The sequence below is a fragment of the Alosa sapidissima genome, chromosome 15 (genome assembly GCF_018492685.1).
Source record: "Alosa sapidissima isolate fAloSap1 chromosome 15, fAloSap1.pri, whole genome shotgun sequence".
Taxonomy (NCBI): Eukaryota; Metazoa; Chordata; class Actinopteri; order Clupeiformes; family Clupeidae; genus Alosa; species Alosa sapidissima.
The window spans coordinates 24,848,808-24,866,276 of record NC_055971.1 but is presented as its reverse complement, the minus strand read 5'-3'; the positions used below and the strand labels follow the sequence as shown (position 1 = coordinate 24,866,276).

Here is a 17,469-nt window from a genome sequence, read left to right as displayed (position 1 = left end):
CCACACCTTATGTTGTTAATTGCCACACCCCTGGGCGCAAGGTTAAATAAAAGTGGAGTGCATGGCGAAAAATTCATTCATTTATTGAGTGCAAGATAAGAATGAGCCTTGTGTCGCGCTTACTGCCGGGTGTAAGATAGGACCGACCAATAGTCATCGGGTCCCAAAATCATAGCATTGTCCAATCTCTCATCATGACAAAATCGATCATGGATTCCCAATCATTTGATTGGTTTGCGATTGATGTCAATCAACTTGGTGTCACCCAGCACCCTCTACACATTTCACTTTAATGCCTGCCCTGTACATTTCTGTCCACTATCAAACATTAAGTAAACTCCACACAAGTAATTGCAAGGACATATTTTAATTAGTTGCAAATCAAATAAAATGACAGAAAATAACACTATTAAATCAATTCAGAGCCTTGTTTTGTAGTAATATCTTATCTTACCTTAAGCAATACATGTCATACAACATTTTTGCAGGCCCTGCTTCTTTCAAATCTGGACCATTGCAATGCATTGTTAGCTAGCCTACCTGCTTATGTAGTGAGACAATTATAGATTATTCAAAATGCAGTGGCACTACTGTTCTTTAATTAACTTAAGACGACTTGTGTAATTACAGTATGCAGTCAGAATTATTTTCAAAACCTTCAATCTGGCTTACAGGAAAATGACTGGATCTGTACCTTGCTATTTTGATACCATGTCATCATTACTGAGAAGACCCAATCAAGACTCTTTTCTTCTGTGATTCCCAAGGAATTATTTACCTTGTGCTTCTTCTAAAGACTCATCTGTTAACCTTGTATCTAACTAATTGATTTTCTTTAGAGAGTTGTTGCTTGTATGTTTATGTGTATTGTTATTATTTTGTTAAATTATACTTATTCAATTACTGTTATTGGTAATTTCCCATTTTTATTTAGGCTATATGACTTGGCTTTTGCTAACATCTCCACTGTTAATGTGATATGTTTCCATGCAGGCAGGGTAGTGTCAAGCAGCAGTGTGGTGTGTATGCAGGTAGCCCGTCACCTGAGTCAGACAGAAGACGGGCCCTGCTTTCTGTTAAAATATTTCTGCCCCTTCCAAACTGCATTAAATTGGTGTATTTAACAGCCAGAATTTCAAAATTTTCTCGGGGCAGACACCTCTGAACCCCCGGTAATATGATCAGCACCACAAAATTCTATCAACGTCCCTGCTACCGGTCTGTCAGAAATACTGTATGACAACTGTTGTCCAGTCTGTGTAATGAAAAAGGTTGGGAACTCCATTCATGCAGTTTTCTTGTTTAATTAATTTGGTAGTCTTATTATCTGCTAGGCTATAAGCCTAATGCAAAACCATTTTCTGATATTTTGTATAGATTGGCTATATGAAGATATCGATAGGCATAAACAGGGCGCCCACATTTTTTTTAGGCCAGAAGTGTCAAGTCATAGGTCTACTTAGTCGAGGGTATATCCCCCGGGATATCTAAGAAATGAGCTGTTGAATACCCAATCGTGAGAAGGAAAAAGCAGCAATCTTACCACCATTGACTACTCACGTCTTATACAAACAACCAAGTTTTATCCTATTTAAGGCGAGACACAGCAGGTGAAAACATCTTTTTTCATGCACTGGTCAATTTCGAGATTTTGAGCTAGTTTGTTACCTTATGATGTATTCCATCACACTACTAAAACAAAAAAGTCTAAGAAAAAGAAAAAAAATAGGCTGAGAACGGAATCTCATTGGCTGTCTTTCAAGGCTGTTTTCTCAAAATGTGTTTCCTCTCCGACTCTGAGCACGAAATCTCCACTTCAGAAGCACTTACATACACTAAACTTTTTAGACTTATGCCTAACTATTATTTAGAAAATGTTTACAGAAGGGTTTGTTGATATATTATTCCTAGCCTGACTGATCATCTCAATACCAACGTTTCCCAAAAGGGCCTTTCCCAAGGAGAACAAGTATTACCTTGAAACTTAAATACACATGGGGAAACTGAACAGTCCAATCAGTAGACTATGATAGGCTAAGATAGCCAACTATGCTACTTTGTTTACATTAGTCCAGGCTTCAACCAGACAGCTGAATTAAAGAGGTAGAGTTGTAATAAAAAATAGTAGGCCTAGGCTATAGGCTAATCTGCAAAAAGTGTGCTGTCATAAATATCAGTCATTCAGGAAAATATTTTTATATCAGGACATAAAATAATAGATATATTATATTGTAATCCTCTGGTGTTCTAAGGGCGGCTAATAATGTTATTTAATAAAATGTCTAGCCCCCCCCCCCCCCCCCCCCCCCCCAAAAAAGGGAGAAAAAAAAATCGAGATTCGTATCGAACCGTGGGTCAAAAATCGTGATACAAACTGAATCGTGAGGTTGGTGTACCGTTACAACCCTAACTGAAACCTATAGAAAGCCCCAGACGAATAGGCAAGATGTTTTGTGGTGCGTCGGAAAATGAGACATTTTATTTATTATTTTTTCCTAAAAAATGGGGTAGCCACTGGCCTCGTGACCTCATGAGCTAAGCCATCAATGAAAGCAAAACAAACATAAACAAAACAGCCAGATGCCTCTTCATAAAATAACAAAGACACCTTCATAAACAATAACACGTTTTATCGTGAGACTGCATGTCGTCAACTTCTGAAGACGACAAGGACAAAAATATCCTAATACTTAAACGTCAACTTTTTATCCAAACTTTAATGCGCAGCCTACACATTTGGCATATTTCTAGGACGTTTTACAGTAGGCCTAAGATACGTCTATGAGTGGTAGATGAAGGGTAAAGGAATGTGTTACTGGGTGAAATTAGAAAATGCATAACTGTCATTTTCGACCCTTGCTGCATTCAAATCGCTATATCTCGAAATGGATTTCCGCGACTCAAGACTCATTTCGTCATGGCACGCCCCATTTGGTTCATACTGTAGTATACTGGTGCACATTGACTCAAAGCGGCAAAAGCCGATGTTTCTAACCCTGCCCACAAGTGCCACCTGGTGGTTGTTTGGGTCATTGCAGCTTCACTGGGGAAATATAAATAAAAGACCCGTGATTCACGCCTGAGGTCACGTGAGAATCACGCGTGAAGCAGGACAATTCAAAGTAGTACCCACTGTAATATGTATTGATGTCATTGTAAGTCGCTTTGGACGAAAGCACTTGCTAAGAACCATAAAGATAAACAAGCATTTGTAAAATTCACACACACACACACACGCACACACAAGGTGTAGACACATACACACACACACACAATTACATACAGTACAGGCATAGTTCTTAATACCACTTTCTTTCATTTTCAGCGTTTGCAGAAACTAAGCAAAGACACTTGTTCTGCCATTATTCCTTGTATGACATCATGCATCAAAAAGGTGCTCCTTCAAAGGACACAAATGGTAAATATTATATTTTAACATAAATGTTGCATTCAATAACAAGATGTTCAAATCAGGGCTCCAAACCGGTTCAAGGAACGAAAGCGAAAAACGAAAACGAACAGAATTTTACGGAATTGTACGAGGAGCGGAAACGGAAACGAAAACAAAATGGTCTTCAACTGTTCCGGAACAGAAACGTTATTCTGAAATCCACAAAACCGGTTAATAACGTTTTTTTTTCGTTCTCTCTATAACAGCCTAATAATTTGATTTCTGCACCTTTGGTCCAAATGTGTATATTTTGTCTTGCTGTTGTAATGTAACCTATCCGTCTGCCACTTCGGATCTTAGGCCAGCTCGTAGCGTAGGCTACTGAAACTGATTTGGAAATTGTTTGTAGCCTATTTTGCCTGTCCACGCCTTGTCGTTTTAAAGTCGGGATTTGAAATGTTAGCACAATTATAGCCTATTCTATGTAGAAGAGTTAAACGGGAAATTTGAGATAGGCCTTGTCAGCAAGACAGGTTCGTTTATAAACAGGGTTAGAATTATAGCGCAAGCCTTTGAAGATCTCCATATGGATAAAACTTAGGCTACAACCAGGTAAGGAGTTTAGCAGGTATCCAGAAATATTTTTGATAAGAAATTATTTATAGGCATAGGTTAGGCCTACAGTAAGTCTGCAGGCTATGGGATGGATAGCCCATCTGAATGTTTTTGGATGCCGCCTGTGATTTATTATTTTTGGGCATAGCTACGGTATAGGCTAAATCAAGGGGAAATAATGAGTGTAATAATTATGAATTATTAATTAATTAATATTAATTAAGAGAATAATAAGGTAAAGTCCACAAAAATAGACTTGATAGGCCCGCCAAACACTGCTGGAACTTTAAGAACGAACGATATTTTGTGTTCCGAACCGGTTCAGGACCGATATGTTGGTGGCGGAACGCATGCAAGAACGAAAACGTTAAACATAGGCCTACCTGAACCGTTCGGAACGGAACGTTTGAAAAATAATTTCGTTTTCAAGCCCTGGTTCAAATTTTCATTCAAGTTGCAGATATCCATATGCAGAGATGGGAAATCCAGCTTGAGAACGTAAAGCCCTCTGCACATTCGCACCGACATGAGTGTGGTGCACTCTGCTTCAATCATGTTACATTCCATTGTTCTCCATACAACTCCTCACACTGGTCTTCTGTCGAGCTATGCCACCTTGTCGAGATGAGCTACCGTAGTGCAAATCAATAGCGTTTTTGATTAATATTATGCTGTTCTGCAAGCTAAACTGCTTCTACCAGCCACACACACTATGACATGTTTGATAAAAGAATTCCAGGTGGTACATGCGGCACTGCAGAACACATATTTCAAAACGGTGAAATAAAAAAACCTGAATGTGTCTGTTTTGTAATATATTTTTTTGATTTTTAGCTTAGCAATTTCAATTGACAGACATGAATCATGACATATTATGCGTTGAGGAAGCACAACATTACAGTAAGTGTACTTATAACAGTGGATTGTGAGTTTTCTTTTCCACTGTGCTTGGTAGCATAACTCGACAGGTAGCCCAGTTTGACAGAACACTAGTGTCACACTTTGCCGCCGCCACCGCCGTGTACATTATGATTCAGTTATATTTTGTTGCCACTGCTCAATAAAATCGACTGTTTAAATCCAATGCTTGCCAGTTAAAAAGCAAGTGACAATGCACTCATGCGAGTGCCTATTTGTGGAACTCTTTAAAGTCCATCCATGTATTGGTTTTACATCTAATACAGCTGATTTCACTAATAAATTCATATAAAAGACTTAAGCTAACAAGAAACAGCTGGTTTAGTGAGTGATTGGAACAAATATGTGTGGGGATTTTTCTTTCTGAAGCCAGGTTTCCCCATCTCTGACATTTCAAGTTCTTAACCCTTAAAGGAGGAATGTTGAGAAATGAACGTTCTAAAGAATATCTGGGTTCATTGAATTCAACATAGAATTTTAGAACCTTCAATTGTTGCGGAACTTAGAACGTTCAAAAACCTACACCTTTAAGTTCTTAATCTTGTTATGCTGCCTTAATAGTATTACCATACATCACCACTATTTTCGTTGCTTGCTTATTTTTCAGGACTGGACCAAACTGTATGAGATACAGTGTGATATCTGGCAGGATGACTGGGAGAGAAACCTGAAAAAACTATTCACAGACTGGCTACAAAAAGTAAAATGCGCTGGACAAAATTGGTTTTCATATTTCCCATATTTCTTATTTTAACACCAAAGATTAAAATCTAATTCTAATTCTCTAATTCAGTTTGTAATGTGAGAGGTCAGTCGCACATGAGCTGACACTAATTTCATTATTGAGTAAAGTGTTTTTGCTAATAAATGTGGCGTAAGTGCCACATTCATTGTTCTTAGTCAAGTTTTCAGGGTGTTATCATTATATTGTATTGTCATCCCCTCGTAGAGATTTGATCATATGAACAATTTGACTACACCAACATATTCACCATGATCCCGTGCAGTGGTCTTGTATTCAGTTTGGCAAATAGATCAAGTATGTTCGAGATATGTTACCAAGGGCGTAGGTTTGGTCTCAGCTTTGGTGGGGACACATCCCCAACTCCTGTTGTCACGATACCAACATTATTGTTTCAATACCAATAACAATTTCGATTTCGATATTTTGCGTTTTTTTTTTTTTATTTGAGTTGGTTTGTGTGATTTGAAATTTGTGATCATTTACATCAGTGGCAATCATAGTATTTCATTGACCCTCCACACACACACACACACACACACACACACACACACAGAAAGTGATGGTTGTCATAGGTTTCTTTTTCATATTTTGGAATTCATATAAACTATAAACTTATATTGTTAATTATTTATAGTATTTTGTGATCTGCATGATTACTAATAGCTAAACATATTTAATATAATAATTTGAATACATCATATTGATATTTAAATTATTAGGCTATACTTGTCTTTCATATCATCACATTTGGGGTGTGTAAATCTAATTGAGTGCCTGTCACTTTAAGAGGAATGTGAACGCCAACGGTTTTAGGCTAGTGAAACATAGTTTCGCAAGTGCAAGGAAATGCAGATTCAATTCATCATGTTTGCTGTGTCATTAGATAAAATAAATGTTCAAAAAACTAACAAGTCAAAGAAAATATTTATGGGATGAGATCATAGAAGAGATAAGTGTCTCGCAATGTTCATTTCTATGAGTATGGAAATGCACCAGTTTATCTTTTATTTATTTGCATTGTGCAGGCAACATTCACAAATACATTAGCCTACATAAACAGAATATAGGAAAATGCCTCGAATCCCTTGTTTATTGCGACTGCAAAATTGGTAGCCCAATTAGCCAGTGTCAGTGATGGTGACTTTCGTGCGGCACACCCTTAGTTGTTCAGGAATGAAAATGCAACTGTATTTGAGAGTATTTACAGCATATCAGGCCCCATTACACTATGTTGTATTACATTTCAATATTCACATGTATCAAACAGGAGACGGAAGTCAAGCTCGTTGAGCTCTTTGCGAAGACCCCACATTGCCCACATGCAATGAATGAATGTTTGTTAAGACAGGTCACCAAAGCTATCAGCAAGCTCTATGGCAAGGACGACAAGGTAAAGTGTTCATGATTGTTATGAGTTCACCAATTACACTCATTGTAGATAAAACTGTAATGTCACAGTATACTTTATTGTTTTCTGCTAACCAAAACATAATTCATATTTTGTAATTTTTATGTTTTCAGAACAGATATATACACTCGAGGAATCAACAAGCATTGGTAATATTCAGTGGATATATTGCTGACAAGCCAGACCCACATTAAAATGTAGGGTCTGGGCACTCACCATTCGCAGTGCTCAGTCCGAGGGGCGGGATAATCGGTTGTTTTTCAAATTCCCTTTGCACGCAATAGGACAGCGCTATGAGTCTCATGCGTTTCCCACCAGCGGAGCTAGTTGGCTAGTTCAAACTTTTAAAAGCTTAACTCGTGTCACACTGTTCGCCAACAGCAACATCCATCTTATTTGTTTTCAAGTAGCAGGGAATTCAAGCCAAACCGTTGCAACTCTGCCATCAATCATTATGTTAAGCCCGCCTAACGACTCGGATTAGTAATCGTACACAATTTGATTGGCCTGATAGAAGTTTAATTTTTCGAGCTAACAAGCCAACGGAGAGTTGCTAGACTAGCCCTGGCAGCAAATGGAATAGGCTAACTGTGGCCCATATAACCAAAGTCAACCCAATACAAAAACCCAATACAAAAATCAAATGCAAAAACCACAAACTCGAAAGCAAATTAATCCATAACAGAAGTGAGCAGCCTAGCATATATACTATATGTACAGTGTATGTATATATATATATATATATATATATATATATATATATATATATATATATATATATATATATGTATGTATGTATGTGTGTGTGTGTACCAACTGAGGCAAATAAGTCTCATAGTGGCAAGGTATACCACCTTAGAGTTAGAAATGAAGTGATAGCATTGCATTGTTAGAAGCTTTTTGTGTTATGACCCTGTTTATCTCTATCATACGCTAATGCAAGTATATATTACAGATGCATAGGCCAAAAATATTAACTAATAGATATCCCCACAAAACTTCCACAGCTGATTATTTACATTATATCAATAATGTTTTATATTTGACATTTTCTGAAAAAATATTTATCATATATAAATGAACCATTATCTAATGAAATATGCAATAGTTCAAGTTCAGAAATATATCAGCATTGGATTAAGTCAGGTTAAAAATGATTCAAACTCGGTACTCCTTCGATCAATGTAATCTAGCTCTCAAAGGGGTGTTCGACTCGTCATGGTGAAAAAGAACCTGGGTTCAAATATCTCCAGAATTACATTTTAAGTGCCTTGCTCGGGCACAACGGTGGAAGCCAGGAATTGAACCCACAACCTTTCAGGCTACTGCATGCAAGTCCAGGTCCTTAATCACTATGTTACCACTGCCACCTATTTAAACATAATGGCCATGTTACCAAATGACTTACGTTGGACCTTACACCTAAGGATAAGGAGGTGTAAAATGTATGTCATAATTTAGTGTTACATTAAAACAATTTATATGGTGGAAGCTGTTAAATTCCACTAGCTTGTAAACACCATCATAGTACCAATTTACGTTGGAACTAAAGAAAGATGAAACATCCGTTCAACTGGTGTAATTGACTGCAGAGGTCTTTTGTGTAGTTTCTTCATGTCCAAAAATGTTGACACAGTTCTGATTGCTGGGGTGGAGGTAATATGTTATAGCAACCCAATCAGACACACAGTAGGGCGATCTTAGCGGTTTAACTAATAATATTTCTCTGGGTTTCTTACATTTGTAAATGTGTTTTGTATTTGTATTGTATTTTATTATTTTGTTGTTCATGTATTTTTACAAAGGGAAGTGAAAGTCTTATGGAAATTGTATCGACTTGCCAAAGATATGGAATATTGATGAGTTTGATCATTGAAAACATATCTGAAGATAGAAGATGGCATCCTAGTGATTACCTTCATGTACTTTATAATGTCAAAATTACTGAGCTTTTCAAAACTTTGGGTAAGATACTTAATAATAGTCATCTTTCAAATAATGTTTTAAAATGATCAGTATTATACAATACTTAGGGCCTGTGTCCACCAATCACGTTTTTTGCAGCCACAGCGCCCTAAACCTCATTTACAGAGTGCTTTGGTCAAGTGTTTATTGTTGCTATGTTACCAAAACCGTCTGCCAGCACGTCTTTTTGGAACGTTGCCTAATGCTAACTAACTAGCTAACTAAAATGGCAGCAATCGTTCAGGACTCAGCTCGCTAAATATGATTTCGCCCGACAAAAGGAGTTCATTTGGCATTACAATAGAATAGGTCATCCCTCTAGGCTTTGTAATTTGCATTCAGTTTGCAGCATTGGTTTAATATTAGTCATGATATGACTTGGCTGATTGAGTTTTCATCAGCCACTACCAGCATTGTTGACAGTTTAGGTCCCACCCCTTCTTTGATTTCAATTGGCTAGCAAGAGAGAAGTGACATTGAAGAGCCTAGCCAGAGACGGTTGATAAAGCTAACTTAACTAGTTAACTATAGAATCTTTGGCCTAGCGCTGTCCTAAAAGCACTAAGAGCACAGCAGAAAAAAAAACGGTTAGCGCTGAGGGCTTTTTTCCGCCGAGAGAACGCTGAACTTCATAGGATTTGTATTGAAAATAGCCGCCGTAGGTGCAAAAAATGCGTTTGGTGGATTCAGGCCCTTATTCTGCAAAACATCTACTAAGGTATTTGCATTTTTATTTACTTTCACCACAGCATTGCGGCAGAACGAGGAGGCCAACTACAGGGAACCCCTCTCATTAAAAGCAAAGGAGTTCATACAGGATACTCACACATTTCTGGAGAGGTTACCCGAATACATTGTCAGCAAGTCAATCTCCTGCCAACAAATGTCATATATAATTGATAGAAAAAAACAACCCAACACATATACTATGGTTATGGGTAAGTACCACATATATAGAGAGGATACCTACTGTCTTCATTTAAAGACATTTTCATTTATATTTCCAGAATCATCAACATTCAAATGGAATGAATTTATGACTATTCAAAATTATCCAACATTTTGAGCAGCTGTATCTCAAACTAGACTTGAAATCATTGCTAGTCCCACTATGGGAAAATCCAGTGTGTGTTACTTCGATCAAAAACAAGCTGCAATGTTAATGCAAGATAAAAAACCCAGATAAAATACATCACATTCTTTTGACTCACTAAATTTCATACAATTTTGTCCATGGAAGGCGCTGCATTTTACACATTTCAATATCTCAAGAGCAGCTTTAGCAACAATTATTGATTTTGGCAGGCTTACATGTGAATGAATACGTTGTGATGTAAAGGGTTCAATTTGACATACAGGGGTGCGTTTCCCGTACAACTACGGAGGTTAGCTTTTTACTAACGTGGTACGATGCATCGTTCAACTAACCAACATGTAAGTTACGACTGTTTCCCAAAACCGTCGTACTTACATAGTACTTTGTTAGTTTGAACCATGTTGGTTTCAACCAACATAGTTCAGACTACAATGGTTGCAGATGTGTTCGGAGAATGTCGGGCTCTGTCGGTTAGAGCCGAACGCATGAAGTCACGTAAAAGTAATGAAATTTGACATTGCATGACGTTTCCTGGGCCCATCACTTATAATGTCAATAATAATAATAATAATTATAATTATTATAATAATAATAATAAATAATGATAATACTTATTACAACAATAGGCAGTAATTTCAATAGGCCCTAGGCTATATTAGGCTAATAATAATAGGCATAATAATGATAATTTTAATAATAACGTCTATTGAACGTAGCCTACTAATTAGCCTAATCAGTGAAGCATAAATCGCCAACCGAGCAAATGTGAACAAATAAGTTACACATTTAATGAAACACACCGAATAGCCTATAGGCTAAATACTGGTCAATATTTTCATTTGTTGTAGCGTGACAAGGGGGCGTGAAAGGATAGACCTCTGCATTTCGGATCTTGTAGTCATAGGTTCGGGCCTGGATAATGATCAATTAACAATGGTGTTGGAATCTTTGATAGGCTCAATCACTAAATATTCCTATGACCGTTTAGAACCTGTAGTCCTAGTTTTAACTACTGATTGGAGACCATATGCTTACTAGCCTAGGCTTAGGATACATGTATATTATGTTCTATGAAAATTGGCATGATTAGATTAGATTCAACTTTATTGTCATTGTGCAGAACACAAGTACAAATACAACCAAATATAGTTTGCATCTAACCAGAAGTGGCAAAAAGGCAGAAAAGTGCAATGTGATATATAAAGTATAGACAGGTGCATAGACAGGACAAGAAATATAGTGCAGTGTAGACAGTAGTATACAGTTGGTTTGCAGAAGGTGGTTTAGAGTAATATAAATGAAATATAAATATGTACAGTATCTTAGCAGTTACCTTACAGTAAGAGCAGAATAAATATGGATATGTAATATGAACAATGTTGAACACGTTGTTATGTAAGTGCTGTGGGTTTCACTCTGTTCTAAAAGCGCTATATAAATGAATACTTTACTTTATGATTGCCCTTCATTTCACTGGAAGTTTTTAATGCCTTTATGCAGCATTTTCCAAAGTTGCCCTTGTTATGTGTTTTCACTGTGACACTGAAAATTGAATACTGTTACCACACACAAGTATTTCATGATATTTTAAATGCACAGATAGTTTTTTTTACCATTACTTTTCATCCATTGTAGTTATGAAGTTGTGTGTTGAATCACAACCACAAAATGACAGTTCACATAGCACAAATGTTTCAATGCTCAAATGGTTGAAGGATCTGCGCCAGCTGTACCAACATACATACACACACACACACACACTCACACTCACTCACACACACACACACACAGTGTTACTGTAGGTGCTGCTCATGTTGTTGCCTTCTGCTGCTGAGATAGTAGCAAAGTCTATACTGTTCAAATGCATGTCTATATTCCCTGAGTGCCCTGAGGGGGTAAATGTACTTAACTTTCCCACCATCACTTTCTCCCTATGATCCCTCCCACACACACACACACACATTCCCTATGAGCCATGACATCAAAATACATACACAGATTGAAAGGTCACAAAGCAAAGGCAACTTACCATTTTTCCGCCTCCCATGACAGGCCATGCCTGGGCCATGAAGGACAAGTTAAATCAGTGAAAATCATGTCACATTTTGACACTGACCACAGCACTCTGCATGCTCACTTAAGTCCCAGAGGTCTTAAAGTTCTCCAAGCGAGAGGCTACTCAACTTCACAGCAGCATTCTCCAATGTCATTGTACCAACATAATTCAACGTAATTCATGTGTTCAAATATCAAGATCATATAATAACTGAGAGTAGCCTAACTTATACACCCGCTAAACATTGCTTGTGATCAGACAAGATACAACACAAACCCCACTCCACAGGCATAGCCTACTCACCTCACACCCATCGACTCAGTCTTGAACCCATGACCTCTCTCATGTAAAGCACACACGCTACAGTCTCTGCCACAGCACAGTCACTTCACCACATCATAATGGGCTGTAGAGTCCATATACCGTTAGCTATGTGTATGATTAGCAGATGCTTCATCCAAACACACTTAACATATGACTACAATGTAACGTTATCCTTTTATAACAATTACAATGCTAGCCTCACATAACAATACCGTTGGCATTCAAAAGCTTTATCACCAGATAACTTAACGGGTGTTCGAAAGAATCTGTGCTGACACATTAGCATTAGGCTACATGTAAATTCACGAATAATAACAACACAGATGATTGCGGTCACCATAGCACTTCACCACAGTCCGCTCTGTTGTAGGCTAACTCCACAACACTTCACTTTCCACTGTACCACATAACGTTGTCCAGTAATGTGCAATTGTAGCTTCCAGCAATGCTATGGTATGGTATCCCACAGCAATGTTATGGGATCGTTTAATGGCTACCTCTCATCCTGTCCTCTGTGTGTTCCGTCATCAGGGTTACGTCGTCTACTATGGTTCTTACTACATACTACAGGTCGAGAGGTGTAGCTGTAACTACACAACTTTACGATAGTGGTTACGAACGTTAGTTGCTACTATGGTTTTGGGAAACACTGACACAGTGTCACGATGCATCGTACTATGTAAGTTCCACCACCATAGTTCACACGATCGTTTTGGGGAACAGTTGTGTCGTACTTACATAGTTGCAACCATGTTAGTTGCTACCGTAGTTAGCAACGATGCTTTTGAGAAACGCACTCCAGTACTACATCAGTACTATGTGTGTGTTGTCTGTGTGTCTGTCTGTGTACACATGTATATGTTTATACCTTTTTTAGGGCAAAACTTGAAGTCCTACAGTGAAGCACTGCAAGAGGCAGAGAAGGATTTCAAGTCTTTCCGAGAAATGCAGTGCAACATGAGGGCACTCTACAATATTTGCCAAGGATCACCAGGTGTGCCTCTGTTTATTTGATTACTTGTTCTTGGGTTCAGTCCATACTTCATGATTATATGTGTGTCTGTCTGTAACTTTATTTTGTTCTGAATCTGTGTTTTCTATCTTTCTTTTGATTAAGTGGATATACAGCCACTTAAATCAACAATGCTATGCGATTTGTCCACTGAGAAACATTCTCTGAAAAACATGATGGAAAAGCTGTCCCCAACTTCTGATTCAGAAGAGAGTGCACAGTTCAACATCCAGGTGTTTGAAAAGATTGGTATTCTATCTGATAGCACATATTTCAAACACATTTGGAGGAAGATAGCAAAGGATGTTAAGTTATCAGAGTTTGAGGAAGTGTCTTTAATTCCACTAAATCAAGTCTACAGAATGATTTATAAACCAGCAATAGAGGAATTCAAAAATTCCCATGAAATGCTGATGAACCTGTTAATGACTCTTGAAGACCTGGAGAATAAAATGGGGACATTTCTGAAGAAAGATGCCCATAAGAAGGAATTGCAGCACATGAACAGATTTTTCAGTGAAGACTCCATCCCTGGTTGGGTTGAAAATACATGTGAACATATCAAACGGTACCAAGAGCTTCACTCTGCTGTTGAAAATGCAAAAGTGGTCAATGACCTCAAGGACAGTCTTGGTCTACAAGGAGATTTCCTTTCTATTGGAAACCTTCAAGTATGTTATATTTTTTCTATTTTTTCCTTTCTAATGTTATTTATTCTACTCCATCCTGTTTCATTTCAGGGGTTGTGCATAATATAATGTATTTTATGTTTATAAAGGTACATTACTGATGTGAGTGATTTGAGTGCTAACATGAGGGTGAACTGAAGCAACTCCAGAGGTTGAACTATTTGTAATTAGGCTAAAAATAAACTAGGCTTTTTTCCCCTTGATTCTTTTGGAGTTTTTGGAAAAACATTTGAAAGACATTCTATCCAAATTTCTCATCCAATACCAACATTTTTCAAGCAATCAACTTCACACTCACTGGGGTCCCCAGACAATTGTGAAGGTGATTGTGTGTTCTTCACAGATTTCTCATGTTTATAGACTTGTATAGACCCTTTCAACAATAAAAACAAAAACAATGCTTGAACATTCTATTTGGGCCCCAATCTACTGTACTTCCTCTGCATTAAGATAACATATGGAATGTTAAAACGGAAGTCTTGTGGTAACTATGATGCTGATAATGGAACTCTCTTGAAAGGGTCAATATAAAGACTTACAGTATAGACTTTCTCATGTTTATATAACTAAGAGTTAAAGTTAAAGGAGAATTCCGGTGTGATATTGACCTAAAGTGTGTTGAAACATGATACCGAGTGTGAACGTATGTCTCATAGCCCATCTCGGCTTGTCCCCTGCACTCCAAAATCTGGCGCTAGTTAGCCGGTGCTACCAACAGCTTTTTCAGTCTTCACAATTCTCTCAACAACTATTTATCCAGACACAACAGACACACAGATTTGTCATGTTTATAGACGAAGAACTAAGAGTTAAAGTTAAAGCTAAAAATTCACACAGATTTGCAATGGTGCATTCGAGGATCCGCAGTTTGAGCTTCTACTGCTCCACCATGTCATCACAGAAGTTTTATTGGATGATGGACAATAGTCATTTAAAGGGATAGTCCGGAATAAATACAACCTTATCTTCTATTCTGGTAGCTTCAAACCAGTGGGCACATTTTACTTCTTCCAGCATGCTGATCTGGCTGAATGTGATGCTTGTTTGTATTGTAAGAATTAGTCAGATCTGCACAGCTGCAAGATTTCTAACTTGCCCACTGATTTGATATTACCAGAACAGAAATAAGGCAATGTGTGTTGCTTTCAGAAACCCTCCTTGTTATAGCTTCTCTGTAATACTTGCAATACTTTGGTTTACTGTATCTGCAGGATACCCATGGACACTATCAGCAAAGTGAAAGGCTATTTTGACTTTGTCAGTGGTTTGCAAATAGGGATTTATTTTGACATGGTTGTATTCTCGCCACAACACTCTATAATCCATTTTGTTGCTAATGCAATAAATGTCTAGCTCAAAACTCCTCTGATTAATGTAATGTTCCTCCCAAATGAAAGTTTGTACCCGTTATCTACCGTAAACCTCAGGTTGTTTTTTACTCCGAAGTAACCCTTTAAGAGTGAAATATGAACCTGGTAGCCACGAACCAAGATTTTTTTCAAAGAAAGGGCACTACAGGACGAGATAAATTAGGCTATAGATGGTTTATTTTTTATTGCATGAGCTGAATGTTTGGGGTAATAAACGTTCCCCATCCCCAGTAAAGTGAACTCTCCCTACTCAACGTCTCTTCCAACATCGTGGTAAGGTTAGCCTAAAATTAGTAATAGTAAGTCCCTTCACCATACTTGCAGTACACTGCCCCCCCCCCCCCCCCCCCCTCTCCCCTACATACACAGCACATTGTCTCATGAGGAAGCTTCTCCAACACACATATTGCACACTGCCCTCTCCCCACATACACAGCACACTATCCCATCTCCCCTGTCATCCCCCCAACACACACACCAAGACCCCTGGCAGTTGGGTTAGCCCCTTGAGCCGTGGATCTGCCCAAGGTTTCTTCCTTGGTAAGGGAGTTTTTCCTTGCCCCTGTTGCTCATGGGTGCTCCTTGTTGGTGAAATAAAAAATTAAAAAGGAGGTGTTAAAATCACAGGTATCTGTGACCTGACATGGTCAAAACTGCACAAAATTAGAAGTGTAGGATCAGTATGACACCCTCTAAATGCAAAAAAATATCTCTGGCTGACATGGTCAAAACTGCACGAAATTGACCATGACCATTGAAAGATCCCATGGCACTTATCGCAAAGAGTAGGTGTTTCCCTGATTTGCTGGCTAAATTCCCAACCTGGTTCATTCAATTTGGCTTTGTAATCATCCAGTATATTTGAAGGAAGGAACCAGTTCTGTATGCATTATTGTAACAGAAGGGCTAGGTTATTGGTAAAGTGGTTGAATAGCACGCTACACATGCACATACACATACATACATGCACACACACGTCACGCACAAACACGCACACACACACACACACCCTCACACACATGCACCCACACATACAAACACACCTACATACACACACACACACACACACACAAACACACACACTAAAAAACACAAACAAAAAAACTAACTGACATGCAGGCACACACACTCAATAAACAAACACAGAAGCACACATATACACAAAAACAACCACACACTTTGCACACACTCCATTACAAACACAAAAAAGAAACAAAGTAGGAAATGACCACAATTTGACAAACGTGACTTATTTTTGTGGAAAAAAAATGGGCTGGACTGGGCGGCGGTCATATTTGTACCGCTCGGTACATCTAGTTTTAACATAAATTGTTATTCCATAAATTATTACCGGTAAATGTTCAAGGCTACTAATTGTGACTGATTGTACTCATTGCTTAATTGGTAAAAAGATCACGGGTAGGCCTTTTCAAAAGGGCACTTTGGACATTTGGAGATCACTCGGTGACCTTGATATACAGATCTATGTGAAAAATTGTAGGAACTATCCTTTAAGAATGTCTGAGAAGAATTGTTTAAGAATTGTTTATCTCTTTTTTTTAGATATAGTTTAATAAATCTAAAGGACACATTTGTTCTTCATAATTGTTCTTCAACAGGTAATGAGTCATACGTGTTTGCGTGATCTGACACTAGAGATGCACAAAGCAGGAGAAATAGTGAAAAAGTTTCCACCCTATGTCATCAGTTTCCTAAAAGAACTAAGCAAATGTGTGGAAAAAGGATTCATATCTTGGATCAAAGAGATCATCAAAGGTAAATATTTCTTTATTGTGCAGAGTAACATTTAGAAATTACTAAATAAATTCAACAAAAAAGTACAATGAAAATTATTTAAAAAAAAATCAAGTCTGATGTAT

The 17,469-nt window shown here is 37.8% G+C and overlaps 1 protein-coding gene across 1 annotated transcript in view; it reads left to right on the top strand.

Moving 5' to 3' along the window:
- The window catches only part of LOC121683471 (E3 ubiquitin-protein ligase rnf213-alpha-like), a 140,184-nt gene that overhangs the window by 56,685 nt on the left and 66,030 nt on the right, over positions 1-17,469 (top strand). Inside the window, exons 27-35 of the mRNA XM_042063102.1 lie at positions 3,326-3,418; positions 5,532-5,624; positions 6,937-7,059; positions 7,191-7,226; positions 8,883-9,042; positions 9,792-9,980; positions 13,396-13,512; positions 13,636-14,201; positions 17,209-17,365. Coding sequence (XP_041919036.1) covers positions 3,326-3,418; positions 5,532-5,624; positions 6,937-7,059; positions 7,191-7,226; positions 8,883-9,042; positions 9,792-9,980; positions 13,396-13,512; positions 13,636-14,201; positions 17,209-17,365 — 1,534 coding nt within the window. The remainder of the gene's footprint in view (positions 1-3,325; positions 3,419-5,531; positions 5,625-6,936; positions 7,060-7,190; positions 7,227-8,882; positions 9,043-9,791; positions 9,981-13,395; positions 13,513-13,635; positions 14,202-17,208; positions 17,366-17,469) is intronic.